The sequence below is a fragment of the Neltuma alba genome, unplaced genomic scaffold (genome assembly GCF_004799145.2).
Source record: "Neltuma alba isolate B1F8T4 unplaced genomic scaffold, ASM479914v2 tig00004362_pilon, whole genome shotgun sequence".
Classification (NCBI taxonomy): domain Eukaryota; kingdom Viridiplantae; phylum Streptophyta; class Magnoliopsida; order Fabales; family Fabaceae; genus Neltuma; species Neltuma alba.
Genome location: NW_021633674.1, coordinates 6,736 through 21,513, shown reverse-complemented (window position 1 = coordinate 21,513; position 14,778 = coordinate 6,736). Strand labels below are relative to the sequence as shown.

The following is a 14,778-nucleotide window of genomic DNA, read 5'->3' as shown; positions in this document are numbered from 1 at the left end:
GGAAGAGGCCTTTGTATGCTATGCTTTTAATTTATGCGTTTCCATACAACATGACTTGTTCTAACCACTGTTTAAATATGGCAAGGTATAGGTCATTTATTGGATTATTAGTAGTGATTAACAAGCATTGTGCCTTATATGTCCTTTTTGGCAATCTAATTTTTGTTTTGCAAAATAAATTAGTGACCGAAGTGAACAGGTGAGGGGTGGATAGAGAGAAATAGAAGGCATAAATCCTAACATACTATATTTTGACATATATAGGATATATGCTCTTTACGTAAATCACATAATAAGTAAAAACAAAAGTCCCATATCAATCAAATAAGTATGGCAAAAGGAGAGTCGAGGTTCTAAAAGAGAAGAGATGACATGGGATAGAAACCACACAACCATACTTAAATGGTTCATCCAAATTGCTTGAACTAGTTGAATATGGAGACTAATTTTGGTCAATCAACTGAATACCAAGTATTATTAGAGGCTTTTGTCTTCCTCATAATATTTGGTATTAAGTTGATTTGATTAAAATTTTGTTTCCAATAATTAAAAAAAAAACGACAAATACATGAGGAAGAGGCCTCTGTGGACTATGCTTTTAATTTATGCGTTTCCATATAACATGACTTGTTCTAACCACTGCTTAAATATGCCAAGGTATAGGTTATTTATTGAATTATTAGTAGTGATTAACAAGCACTGTGCCTTATATGTCCTTTTTGGTAATTTAATTTTTGTTTTGCAAAATAACTTAGCAACCGAGGTGAACAAGTGAGGGATGGATAGAGAGGAATATGAGGCATAAATCGTCACATACCATATTTTGGGATATCTACTCTATAGGTACATCACATAATAAATAAAAACAAAAGTCCCATATCGATCAAATAAGTATGACAAAAGGAGAGTCGATATTATAAAAGAGAAGGGATGGCATGGGATACAAACCACACAACCATACTTAAATGGTTTATCCAAATTGGTTGAACTAGTTGAATATGGAGACTAATTTTGGTCAATCAACTGAATACCAAATATTATTAGAGGCTTTTGTCTTCCTCATAATATTTGGTATTAAGTTGATTTGATTAAAATTTTATGTTTCCAATAAAAAAAACAACAAATACATGAGGAAGAGGCCTTTGTAGGCTATGCTTTTAATTTATGCATTTCCATATAACATGACTTGTTCTAACCACTGCTTAAATATGCCAAGATATAGGTTATTTATTGAATTATTAGTAGTGATTAACAAGCACTTTGCCTTATATGTCCTTTTTGGTAATTTAATTTTTGTTTTGCAAAATAACTTAGCGACTGAGGTGAACAAGTGAGGGATGGATAGAGAGGAATAGAAGGCATAAATCGTAACATACCATATTTTGGGATATATGCTCTTTAGGTAAATCACATAATAAGTAAAAACAAAAATCCCATATGGATCAAATAAGTATGACAAAAGGAGAGTCAATGTTATAAAAGAGAAGGGATGGCGTGGGATACAAACCACGCAACCATACTTAAATGGTTCATCCAAATTGCTTGAACTAGTTGAATATGGAGACTAATTTTGGTCAATCAACTAAATACCAAATATTATTAGAGAGTTTATCTTCCTCATAATATTTGGTATTGAGTTGACTTGATTAAAATTTTATGTTTCCAATAAAAAAAACAACAAATACATGAGGAAGAGGCCTTTGTAGGCTATGCTTTTAATTTATGCATTTCCATATAACATGACTTGTTCTAACCACTGCTTAAATATGCCATGGTATAGGTTATTTATTGAATTATTAGTAGTGATTAACAAGCACTTTGCCTTATATGTCCTTTTTGGTAATTTAATTTTTGTTTTGCAAAATAAATTAGCAACCAAGGTGAATAGGTGAGGGGTGGATAGAGAGGAATAGAAGGCATAAATCGTAACATACCATATTTTGAGATATATGCTCTTTAGGTAAATCACATAATAAGTAAAAACAAAAGCCCCATATCGATCAAATAAGTATGACAAAAAGAGAGTTAAGGTTATAAAAGAAAAGGGATGGCATGAGATACAAACCACAGCCATACTTAAATGGTTCATCTAGATTGGTTGAACTAGTTGAATATAGAGACTAATTTTGGTCAATCAACTTAATACCAAATATTATTAGAGGCTTTTGTCTTCCCTATAATATTTGGTAGTGAGTTGATCTGATTAAAATTTTATGTTTACAATAAAAAAAACCAATAAATATATGAGGAAGAGGCCTTTGTAGGCTATGCTTTTAATTTATGCATTTGCATGTAGCATGACTTGTTCTAAGTTCTAACTACTGCTTAAATATGCCAAGGCAAAGGTCATTTGTTGGATTATTAGTGGTGATTAACAAGTATTGTGCCTTATATGTCCTTTTTTGTAATTTGATTGTTGTTTTGCAAAATAAACTAGTGTCGGAGGTGGAGAGGTAGGGGGGATAAAAAGGAATATAAGGTATAAATTCTAATATATCATATTGTGACATAAGATACCTGCGCTTCAAGCAAATCACATGATAAGTAAAAACAAAAATCCCATATCAATCAAATAAGTATGACAAAATGAGAGTTGAGGAAGGGATGGCATGGGATACAAATCTCACAACCATTCTTAAATGGTTCACCCAAATTAGTTGAACTAGTTGAATATGGAGACTAATTTTGATCAATCAACTGGATATCAAATATTATTAGAGGCTTTTGTCTTCCTTATAATATTTGGTATCAAGTTGGTTTGATTAAAATTTTATGTTTCCAATAAAAAAAACAACAAATACATGAGGAAAAAGCTTGTGTAGGCTATACTTTTAATTAGTTAATAGAAATAAATCTAGAGATGTTTAGAGTGAATATTTTTATCATGTTATAATATACATTTTAATTTTAATGTTTGAACAGTAAATACATTATTTAGTTTATAACTAAATGGAATTAATATTTTAGGATACGAAATTAATATTTATTTTTTAAAAAATTTCATCATTGCTCAAATAAAAAGGCAAAGCTAATAAAAATTGTCAATGTGAGTGGTAGCTGTTGCATGTTGCATCCGTCACGCCATGTGAACTGACGTTAGTGCCACCAATTGCCTTTTTTTTTTTTTTTAACTACTTTGACCTCCGTTATTCTGATGTCTTCAAATCTAGTACTTTCATCCTTACGCAAGCCTCTAGTTGTGAATTGCATTGCACTTAGTTCTTAATTATCATTGAATTGCTGCTAATTGATTGCTTAAATATGCCAACGGATATGTCATCTACTTGATCAGTGAATTAACAAGAAATGTGCTATGTATGGCGTCTTATGCAATTTATTTGTTGTGTCTTGTGAAAATAAATTGGCAGCAAGGATGCTAGCCTATAGAGAGGGACAGAAGACGTAAATCATAATATAACATACTTTGATATAAGAGATTTGCACTGTACAAGTAAATCGTATGATGAGTAAAAGAAAAAGTCTCGTATTGATCAAATAAAAAGGAGAAGGGGAGAGTCGAGGTTAAAAAGATGAAATAAATTAAGAAAACTAGTTAAATTAATTATTTGTAATAAATAGATATTATTTTTCTTAAAATATCTTTATTCATCAAATGTATTGGTTAGAACTATCATTATTGTAAAGACTATCTTAGAAATAAATAAATAAATATGAGAGATAAAGTGGATTATGGTCTTATATTTAGGATCAAAATAAAAGTCAAATAAAGCTTTATATTAAAGAACGGAGGTAGTATTATTAGATGCATTTGTCTTCTCTATGATATTGGGTATGAGGTTGATTTGATTAAAATTCTCGTCTCCAACAAAGAAAACAACAAACAAAACAAAGAAAACAATAAATATAAGAGGAAGAGGGATTTTCAGATTATGCTAAATGATTATTTTTACCATGTCATGCTTATTGTCGATTTATTTTATTTTCATTTTAATGTTTGAACCACATATTAATCATTCGTTATTTAGTCTATAATAAATATTTTTTATTTACAGAGTTTATCAAATCTCATATACAAGATATTTGTTAGTAGCCACAGGGTCTATATATTACATAATGATACTCTATATTTGTGAAAAAAAATTATGATATTTTTAAAAAACATAAGATTGTGAGTTGAAATTTTATATAATATATGTGGGAGTTTTATATTTAAAAAATATATGTGCGAGTTAAAAAAATATTGACATTAAAAATTTCCAAAACCCATATCTCTTGGCTCACAATTTTCTAATTTTCTAATTTATATTTAATAGAGAGATTAGACGGTGACCAAACTGTAACCTTGCTTTCCACGATGTTACGAACTGGCTTCAGAAATCTTTCTTTCCGGGCGCGCGATCTCCTATTGCATAACCATGTGCTTCCTTTCTTCTCTTCCTCTGCTTACTCTGCTCACTCCGTCGTACCCAGATTTTTCTCTTCCAGAAGCAACTTGTCAAATGAAGTTGCGTCCCCCCAAGCCCACAACAGAGATGATCACTCTCAAGCTGAGGATGTTATCAGCAACGAAGGTAACGAGTCAAATTCAATCTCTAAACTTTAAAACTTGTCTTTGTTTTACTCTCATTCATTTTGAGCAACTCCTCAATTTTAGGCTTCTAATTCGTCCGGTGTGTCCCTGTTTGGGTGCGCTTAAGATGTTTGATGAAATGCGTCTGCTAATGTTTATTGATTTCTGTAATAATCTGAATGTTTCATTATAGATATTTTGGTTTTCATACAATTTGTTTTCTTCCCTTCTTACGGTTTCAGAGTTGAAGAAGCGCATATCGAAGCTCGGGGAGGGTGATGACGGAGCTATACCAGAGATCTTTGAGGGGATATTGTCGAGAATATTAGCAGGGAAGCCTGAAGAAGCTCACGATGATTTGAGAAAAGAACTTTTGGGGGAGAGAACAGAGTCAGATGGAGAGGAAACAGAGTCAGCTGATGACAGTGAAGATTTAGAGTTTGATCTTGATGAGGAGGACATGAGTGAGTCCGATAAAGAATAGGCTCACAGCAGTTTGTAACCACGTGAACTAGATCATGAATTTAATAGAGAGGGCATATGAATGTATTTGGTGCTAAGTTCACAGGCCTTACCATTTTATTATACACTCTTTAAGCACTTATGTGATCATTGGTCAATAGCTATGAAGAAATTACATATTCGAACATGATTTTTATGCATCAATTGTTAGTTAATACTAAGAATTTTCTTCCTTCAATTCTATCTCTTGTGGCAGAGGCCGTTGTATGTGTAGGATGGACGGAATGATCTACTTATGAGCTAATTGGAGATGGGTCAGCATGAACTTGCGATCAGCAAAAGAAAATGAGAGCAAGTATACGGGCGAAAGGCATGAATTTGCCAACGGGAAATTTCTGAAAATGTGTCATTCGGGTATCAATGCCTGAGTATGACCCTGCATTCCAAAGAAAATATGGTCATATATATCATCTTAAAGCCATTTCTTTCATACAAGGTTGATCATGTGATAAATTTTATATTATTGCAAACTTAATGAAATTAACTTAGAATTATGGTGTAGTTATGCGTAATTGAGCTACATAATTGTTTGACTTGTTTTCATAATGGAGGGTGAAGGATCGATCAATGGGAAAATTGGCGAAAAATCTTTCATCGCAAAATTTATTAAGGCATGTAGAATTCATTTGAGGATCCAGGTGCAACATATATTTAGTGGTTATAGTTCTTTTTCAGTTATATGCAATCTATCATAAATCATGTGCAAAACAGAAGACATTTATATATAGTTGAAGATATGTGATAGGGTTGAGAAGAGTTGCTTTCCACTTATTGTGAATTGCATCCTAGTTCTTATCTTCAAATTTACCACTAATTAAACAAACATTTTATCCTGATGTGTTCCTATGTAGCATGAATTGTGTTAAAAGTTGTGTTTTGCTATGGAAGTGAGGGTGAATGGAGAGAAATTAAAAGCATAGATTCTAATATTATACTCTGATATAGAATATTTGTTCTTTTAACAAATCAGAGAAATCACACCATAAGTAAAATCTGAAGTCCCATATCGATCAAATAAGTATAAAAAGAGAAAAATGGATGTTATAAAAGAGCAAGGATGACGTGAGATACAAATCACACAACTATGTTTAATGATTCACCCAAATTGGTTGAACTAGCTATGGAGACTGATTTTGGTCAGTTAATGGAATTCCAAGTATGATTGGAGGCTTTGTCTTCCTAATAATATTTGGTATTCCATTGTTCTGATTAAAATTTTGTTTCCACTTAAGAAAAATAATAAATATATGAGAAATAGAGGGCGTGAGTGTTTTGAATGTTACATTTTGAAATTTGAGGAACATGGAAGGGGAAAGTGTGTGAGGAGTCAATATTTAAGAAAATGGGCTTGAATGATCTTGATCTTAGATTAATATTGATTTGGTTATTAATTAAATATAATAATTTGCAAAATAGGGAACATATTAGAAAATATATTCTAACTTTTCCTTATAATTGCAATAAAAATCTTTTAAAAAGGAATGTTATATCTCTTAAAATTGGGTTTTATATTTAAAACTAGAAAGTATTATAATATTTGAATATTATTCTAGTAAGAAGATTTTATTATCTTAAGTTATGCATAGGATATGCTTTAAATTGGATGATGATCCTAAATCATAACCATGACTTTTTATGGTCATTAAATTCATAACAAAAATTATTTTTGAGAAATTTTTCAGCACGTAAAAATGTAAAATACAATCTAACAGTTTTAAAATAATTGCACCATCTTTTTATATAGTTTGAAAGATAACAAAATAGGAAAAAAGACAGGAAAAAAGTCTAAAAATTATTAAAATTTAAATAAGATTTGTTTCTTACACCTTAGTAGATTTTGATTAGATTTGACTTGAAAATAATAACATATTTTTGCAGAAATTCTTCATTAAGGATTATACAATTCTCAGGTTCTCGTCATTATTCCAAGAAAATATATTCATTTTTATTTAAAAATGGCATAAAATTTATAAAACTATTTAAAAATTTTAGGTACTGCATCTAAATATTTTTTAGGGAAAAAAAAAAGAACAGCATGACCATCTAAACATTTGTGTCTTTTTTGGCATAAACATTTGTATCTTAGATGCCCGATAAATGTAGAAATTTTCACAAATAAATATGATGATACTTCCAATTTTAAATTAAAATTGCTTAAGATACTATGAATGAATAATTACGCTGGTATGAAATTCTATTATAGTATTGTTTTGGAGAAACAGTGGTGGCTTACTTGTCACTGCGAAGTAGAAAGAAGCGAGAAACCCCATGGCTGCAAGATCGGGACGCTGAATTCTGAGTCGGATCAAAGCTTAAACCCTAGAGAGCCATGAAGCGGACTCTGCTCAGCAATGTCTCTCTCTACACTCGCAGTCTTCTCCAGTCTCCTTCCTCACACTCCCCATACCCTAATTCCTCAATCGCCTCGCTCGCCACTTCCACTCGCTCCCGCCTCCGGTTCTTCTCCTCCGGCGGCGACGACTCCAATGAAAACCCCAACCCTTCTACTGAAACGAGCGTGGCGCCTCCCGTGAAAAAGGATGTCCTTGCCGGCGTCCAGGATGTGGCTAACAAAGGTAACTACAAAGATGTCTGTTGGCTGTTGTGAATGTAGTTTATCTCGCTTTTACGAGTTTGCTCTAAACGAATCTGAAGCAGGCTGAAATTGATTGGAGTTGCACTGGAAATGCTTTATGTTTTAATTATCACTCCTTTTCCTTTTTGCAACTAACGAGTTTTTCAATATACGCCATTTAAGATAAATGGTATAATAGATAGAAAATATGTTGACGCGGTTTACCCACTTGATTTGATTTATATTAGTGTAGCTGAATTTGTTGATGAGCTTTGTGCCTGTGGACTTGCGTTATATGTGCGTTCCAATGTTTAATCTTGGACTTCATACATTTGACGTGTTGTGATTTCATTTTATGCCCCGCAAAATATTTAAGGATACTTTGGTTTTTAGATCTTAAAACACAGATAGAGAAGTACTTTGGGGGCGATGAAGAAGCACTTCCAACGATTTTTGAATCAATTTTGCGGAGAAAATTAGTGGAGAAGCATGAGGAGACAGATGACGAGTTGCTGGATGAATTCCAGAGGCAGCCAATTGATGATGTTAATGACCAGGAGTTTGAAGAAGATTTTGAGGAGATTCACGAGACCGATGATGAGATTGATGATTTATATAATGCAAGGGACGTTGTTATGAAGAGGATGGCAAAAGACGAATACTTCAACATGGACGAGAAGAAGTGGGCTGAGCTTGTTGAGGATGGGGTTAAACACGGAGCGCTTATGGACACAAAAGAGTGCGAGCAGATTCTGGAAGATATGCTTAGCTGGGACAAACTCCTTCCAGGTAAAACGTTGTTCTTTAACTGGGCCCTTTGCTTTTGTTTATGGTTTCTTTTAGTATAAAATTCTTGGTTCATCCCCCCCCCCCCTCCATTAGTAATATTGGATGGCGCCAAACGTGATGCTTGAATGGGGATTCTGAGATTCTCTTTAGAAGATTTCTTTATCTATGTCTAAGACTTGAAGCACTTCAAAAAATTGCAATTGACTGATTGATTGTGCGTCTAGACATATCACCTCACTTCCAAGAGGCTAGCCTTGAGCAAAACCTTGAGAGTTTAGGCATAACTTTGTTTCAGTGTCATCTATGCAATTTCATGTCTACGCCCTAGCAAGCGCAAATATATATATTTATATTGTTTTATCATATCGTAGTTCATGATTATGAAAATGATGAGTGATGATCAGGAAAGTTACTATCTTGACCTGGCTTCCAGTTTTAATCATCTGGTAAACTATATAATATTTGAAAACTTGGCATGTTTCTTTCTATTTGATATTCTTTGGCTTGTATTGTCCGCATTGGTAATGATAAAAGTTGTTTGTGAGTCTGAGGGAGTGTTTGGTGTAACAAGTATCTTCCTGAACGGGATTTGTTTTCACTCCATTAATTGGTTGGTGCTTGGTATTTTTGGCTATACAGATCATATTACAGTGGAGCAGGGGGTTAAGAGTTTGATCTTGATTGAATTTAATCTATGTGCACGCCTTAAATTTTAGCATGGCATGCTTCTGACATTCTCTGCATGTTTTGATAAGCAATTAGCGAGCAATTTCAACTTTGTTTATTTGAGCTACATCTGATAATCTACTGATTTTTGTATTGGGTGAAATGTCTTTTCTAGATGAAATAAAAAAGAAGGTGGAAGAAAAATTCAATGCACTAGGGGATATGTGTGAAAGAGGGGAGCTTGAACCTGAGGAAGCTTATGAACAATTTAAGCAGTTTGAGGACGAAATGGTCGCAGAATACATGAAGATGATGGAAGCGGAGGAGCTTCCACAGTTTGACAAAACTGATTTACTTGACAAGAAAAAGGACTTAGATGACCCACCTGGTGAAGGTCCAATTCTCCGATGGCAAACTCGGGTAGTCTTTGCACCTGGCGGTGATGCTTGGCATCCAAAAAACAGAAAAGTCAAATTGTCTGTTACAGTAAAGGAGCTTGGGCTTTCAAAATACCAATTTCGTCGACTGAGGGAATTAGTTGGAAAACGTTACCATCCCGGGAAAGACGAACTTACCATAACTAGTGAGAGGTGATGTTCTATCTGTGTAATAATTTATTGATTTGCTATCCACTTCTGTAACCCTTTGGTTCTTGGCCCATTGCTGATAACATGAAAGCAACTACAATTATGTCTAAAATCTTGCTTCCCCCTATTTTGAAGGTTCGAACATCGGGAAGAAAACAGGAAAGACTGCTTAAGGACACTTCTTTCCCTTATTGAGGAGGCTGGGAAAGCTAACAAATTGGCAGATGACGCTCGGGCTTCATATGTGAAGCAGAGACTCAGGGCTAATCCGGGATTTATGGAGAGGCTGCATGCCAAGACCATGAGATTGCGAGAATCTAACCAAATTCCTGCTTGAAACATTCAGGCTTGGCATTTGAATTTGTGGACGTTCACCTGTATCAATCTGATGATATTGGTGCCGGATTCAAGTTTGGTTCTGTTTTTGGTAGTGGGATTCCTCCTTTTTTTCACAAGGTGGGGCTTCCTCAAATCAATATTAATTTTTCACAGACATTGTAGGAGAATTGACTCTTACAGATTAGATATCCTTTAAAGTGTATTTTAAAATTTCTCCAATAATATCGTTTGATGTACATAATTGACGATTGATGGGTGCGGGCTGGCTATTGAACGCTTCTGATGAAGTTGCAATCTTGAATCCATTGCTGAGTTGAGTTTCCCACTCCCGTTAGTTAAAACGGACTTTAGATACCATTCCTTAAGGAAAAGGGATTTTTAGGATGCTTTCTAAGTATGCTGTTTTTCCTTTTGAATTACGGTGCGTTTGGTAATTCTAATTTTTTTTTTTTATTCCCAATCTTTTGTTCACTAAAGCTGTTTTTAGAGGATTTGTTGCTCCTTCTTCCAAGTACATCTTAATCTCTCTTTGGTGTTTGTAAACAAAGAGAGGTTGAGCATGAGCTCCTGTTGTAGAGAGCGACGTCTTGTGGCACATGTGTATTTATATTTCTGGTTAATATTCTGGTTATCAACCCCAGCATTTACGGAATTTTCCCGTGAAATTGATAATGGAAAGTTTGTTTTTGGAAACAAGGCAAATTGATATATGAGAAAAGAAGTGTTTACATGTTAAAATAAGATAACCAGCAGATAAACTGCTTTAAATAACTAGGAAAAGGGAGGAAAAAGTAGACTTGTGTATTTGATATGCGGGTAATTAATGATGCATCGTCTAATCATAGGATTAAAGAGAGATTGAGGTATACTCTTTTCGGCAACATTTCTTGTGGCGTCTTTAACTACTTGTGGAGAACCGGGACCAGGCGACTGATGATGAAAGGGAGATGCTTGCAAAAGAGAAAGGGTGAAAGGAAGAAGAGTTCGCAGAAGAGAGATGTGCGGCTGTGAGGGGGAAGAGAGAGAAGGGCAAATCTGGCAGGTGGTAATTTGAATGGATATTAAATACTCTTTGTAATGGTGAATGAGCTTATTAAACACTCACAAGCAATGATTAAAGAACCGGACCAGACCGGACGGTCGGACCGGTTAAACCGTCACCCGAACTCGTTAACGGCTCGGTTTGGACCAAAAAAACCGTTCACATAGTTGAGCCGGATTGGACCGGAGTTGAGCCGTTATTAAGCCAGAAACCGGAGTTGGACCGGGAACCGGAACGGTTTTCAGAAAACCGGACGGTTTTTTAGCCCGACTAAAAAATACTAAAAAATTTAAAAAAATAGAAGAAAAATAAAAAAATTGATCCCCTTAATATCCTAATATATTTTTAGACTATTTATAACCATATAGTATTATTTCATTGAAAATTTCATATATTGTGGTGTTAAAATCGTGAGTCGCTAGTCTTTTTGTTTTGATATTTGGTCTTTTTTTAAAAAAATATTTTGATTTAAATGAATTGATAATTTGTAATATCATTAAATATTTTAAACATACATAAATTTAAATATATAAGGTTTTAGTCCTTTTTCAATGATTTCATTATAATTTTAGATTATTTAAATGCATTTCTAAATTATTTAATAATTTGATATTTTTTATATATACTAATTATATGTGTATAATATTATTTTAAATTAATTATTATGTCACCGGTTCGATTAAACGGCCCAACCGATCCGACCGATTGAACCATGACCCGTTGATCTTTCCGGTTCGACTTTCGGTCCGGCTTTTAAAACATTGCTCACAAGTGGCTTTTATCGTTGTTGAGAAACACTCAACTTTTGCTTCAGACGTTAGTCGGGTAAAAGTCCATTGAAAGTCTTAAACAACTCATAATACAATTTCAGTTTACATACTCTAAGGTAATTTTGTAACTTCGAATGGCAATCCAAACGTGGCTTTAGGTGTTAAAAATTGCATGCTCTTAGGAATCGGTTAAGATATTTGAATTTTTTGTGTGTGTGTGTGTGTATGGAGTAATAACGCAGCAAACATCGCCAAGTCACCAAAAAAAAAAAAAAAGCCAATTAGCAATGGTGGAGGAATAATACTGCCTCCTTTTTTTTTTTTTTTGGTGACGGTGCTACCTTGTATTTTTAATATAAAAGCTATTTAGAGATTAATTTTGATCTTTAATATAAGATCTTAATTTTTTTTTAAATTTATACTCCTTACAATTTTTAATATGAGAGCTTGTTGATGGGAAGATTTTATTCTAAATATAATATCTTAATTCATTTTGTTTCTTTTTTTTAAAAAAAATATGTCCATTGATTGTAAGGGGTTTTTTCTAAGGGATAATTTAATCATATAATGCACATGATTGAAAAGAATAATTTAGGAAGATTTACACACGTTTGTCACAAATAAACAACTTAATAATTTTTTAAAAATATTTTTAAATTAGTTATTCAACTCTTATATTAAGAAGAAGAAGTAATAATTTTTTTTCAAAATATTTCTGTTGATTATGCATATGAAAAGGTTCTCCTTAAGAAATAGTCTCAATACACATAATTAAAAATAATAGTTTAGAAAAGTATATATTTGTTAGGAACAATCAACTTAACTAATTTTTTTAATATATTTCTAAGTTAGTTATTTAGTTTTTATATTAACTACCAGTCTTAGTATACTTTGAAAACTGAATGGGAAAATTACACCGCAAATACAAGTCCAGGATATCATAACTTCATGACCCATATAAGAAGCTAAACACAGTAATGGAACAACCTCACGCGATTAGTTGAACCAACTACCCCAGATTCTACCATTTAATTGCCTTTTGTAAATTGTCTTGCCATAGAAAGCAAAAAAAAAAAAACAAACAAACTTTCAGAGTCTCTCCTGAGACTAATGAGCCTTCAGGACTCCAAGAGCCAACTCGCCCAAATTTTTTTATTATAAAAAGAAAGAATGAAAGAAAGAAAGCAAAAGGGGTTAACTAAAGCTGCAATATTGCGAATGGAAGTCCCCAATATCAGCACGAACATCAGAAGAAGAACAATATCAGCACCAACACCAGTATGATGATTAGATCTGCTTTATTCTTCAAGTCTTCCTCTAGACGAGCAAAATTGTACTAGGGGTTAACATCAAAATTTTCGAAGATATGACTAACAGGTGAAGTTATAGATTGAGGGATGGAAAATGATAAATATAAAGAAGGAAAAATAAGAAAAATCATACGATGCTTAGATCTTGATCGATCACGAGCGGAGTGTGCACAAATTCCCTAGTGAGATGCAAGTTGTGCATTTCTCAAATTTCAATTTCTTTTGTTCATTCATCTATAAGCCAGATTACTTCGTATGGCAATAGTTTGCTTTCGTTTGGTGATTAATTCATTATTTTTGCCAATTTGTTTGATTTGATTTGTTCGTACTTGTTGAAACCTTTTGAGTTGGAATTCTAGCGCCAATGTGAAGTTTAGGTGAATTTTAGAGTACAAACGGTGTATGTCTTCACTTCAGTCTTCACGGAGATGCAGAGGACTTTGTTGTAACTAGAATAAAGCATGGTGAACCCCCCCAAAAAAAAAAAAAAGCAAGAAGAATAACAAAAGAAACAATAAGACCCACATCAACTATATTCTTCCAGTACTTTGATATGACTATTAATTCTGCACATGGTGATCTTGAAAATCTATTCTGAGATTTCAGTGTAAATACTCACAAATACAAAATTGAAGACATGAAAGCACACATATACATAACTAACAGAAATTAGCTTATATGCGTTTGAGTTCTTGCTCACTCTTTTCAGACCAATCCTTTTAATAATAAAACTACTTTCTCATCATAAATCAAATGGTTTTCACTCGATTGTTTTGTGTGAACAGGTGAAACACGTTAAACAAAAGATTTATGTGACATGAACATCTTCTAGTATTAGGAGTGAATGGTGTTTGAATTGCGGAGGAAAATAAACAAAGGAAGAAATGAAAGGCTATGGCCAAGGACATTCGATACATAATGAACCTTCAGTTTTCGCTGAATAACTATGCAATCCCAAAACAATCAAAATTTTGCAACTTAAGCATTTTCTGCAAAACCTTGTGGTTACAGAATCTGAGACTTTCTGGCAGCTTGCTGCTGCTCATAGAGGCATTAAAACTAACAGTAGAACTGTGACTAAACCCTCAAGTCTGTGAATTGTGTGAGAATTAGTTGGAAGAAAGAAGAAGAGAGTCATGCACCACAAGCAGCGCCACATGCAGCGCCACATGGTGCTCCATAAGGCTCTGATTCTGCAGCTCCAGAAGTTTTCTCTTTGGATACACCTTCTGCACAAGAAAATATTATTGCAGACATTATGCAGAACATAACCAAAGCTACCCACAAGATCTCCCAAGCATTTCCAATCATTCCAAGCCTTGTTTCTAAACTGGTCAGCTCTCTCCATTCTCTTGCCATCTGTTTCTTCCTCTTCGTTTTGCTCCTCTCGGCAGCTGGTTTGTTCTTGCTATTTCAGCAGTGAGCGAGCAAACCCACTTGTGCACAGGCTTTTTATATGAGTTTTAAAGTTAGTGTTGTGGAATAAAATTATTCGTTGTCTGGATTGATATATAGATTGATGTTTTTATTTAGTCCTACACTAAAATATCATGACTTCTTTAGTTTAGGCTCTTCATTATGAACATTTTTCCTGTGTTTTCCTGTGCATAAATAGTTGGTGAACCTCTGTTATTAAATTTATATCCT

General features: G+C 33.5%; 1 protein-coding gene and 1 long non-coding RNA gene across 2 annotated transcripts; both read left to right on the top strand.

The window, feature by feature from the left end:
- The first annotated feature begins 4,329 nt into the window (after nt 1-4,329).
- On the top strand, nt 4,330-5,231 carry LOC114744411 (uncharacterized). The gene is made up of 2 exons (XR_003740094.1): nt 4,330-4,532; nt 4,774-5,231. It is a non-coding gene; the product is annotated as an uncharacterized LOC114744411 (long non-coding RNA).
- A 2,151-nt stretch (nt 5,232-7,382) lies between these two features.
- On the top strand, nt 7,383-10,314 carry LOC114744406 (uncharacterized). Its single transcript, XM_028932579.1, has 4 exons — nt 7,383-7,629; nt 8,022-8,417; nt 9,259-9,673; nt 9,806-10,314. The coding sequence occupies exons 1-4, from the start codon at nt 7,383-7,385 to the stop codon at nt 10,005-10,007; spliced, it is 1,260 nt and encodes a 419-aa protein (XP_028788412.1). The 3' UTR covers nt 10,008-10,314.
- Nucleotides 10,315-14,778: the final 4,464 nt, after the last annotated feature.

What these genes read in the sequence shown, in the direction of transcription:
- LOC114744406 (XM_028932579.1), top strand. Translation starts at nt 7,383, where the DNA reads ATGAAGCGGACTCTGCTCAGCAATGTCTCTCTCTACACTCGCAGTCTT. An exon ending in CCAGGATGTGGCTAACAAAG is followed by an intron (nt 7,630 to 8,021) that starts GTAACTACAAAG and finishes TTTGGTTTTTAG; the next exon opens with ATCTTAAAACACAGATAGAG. An exon ending in CTTACCATAACTAGTGAGAG is followed by an intron (nt 9,674 to 9,805) that starts GTGATGTTCTAT and finishes CCTATTTTGAAG; the next exon opens with GTTCGAACATCGGGAAGAAA.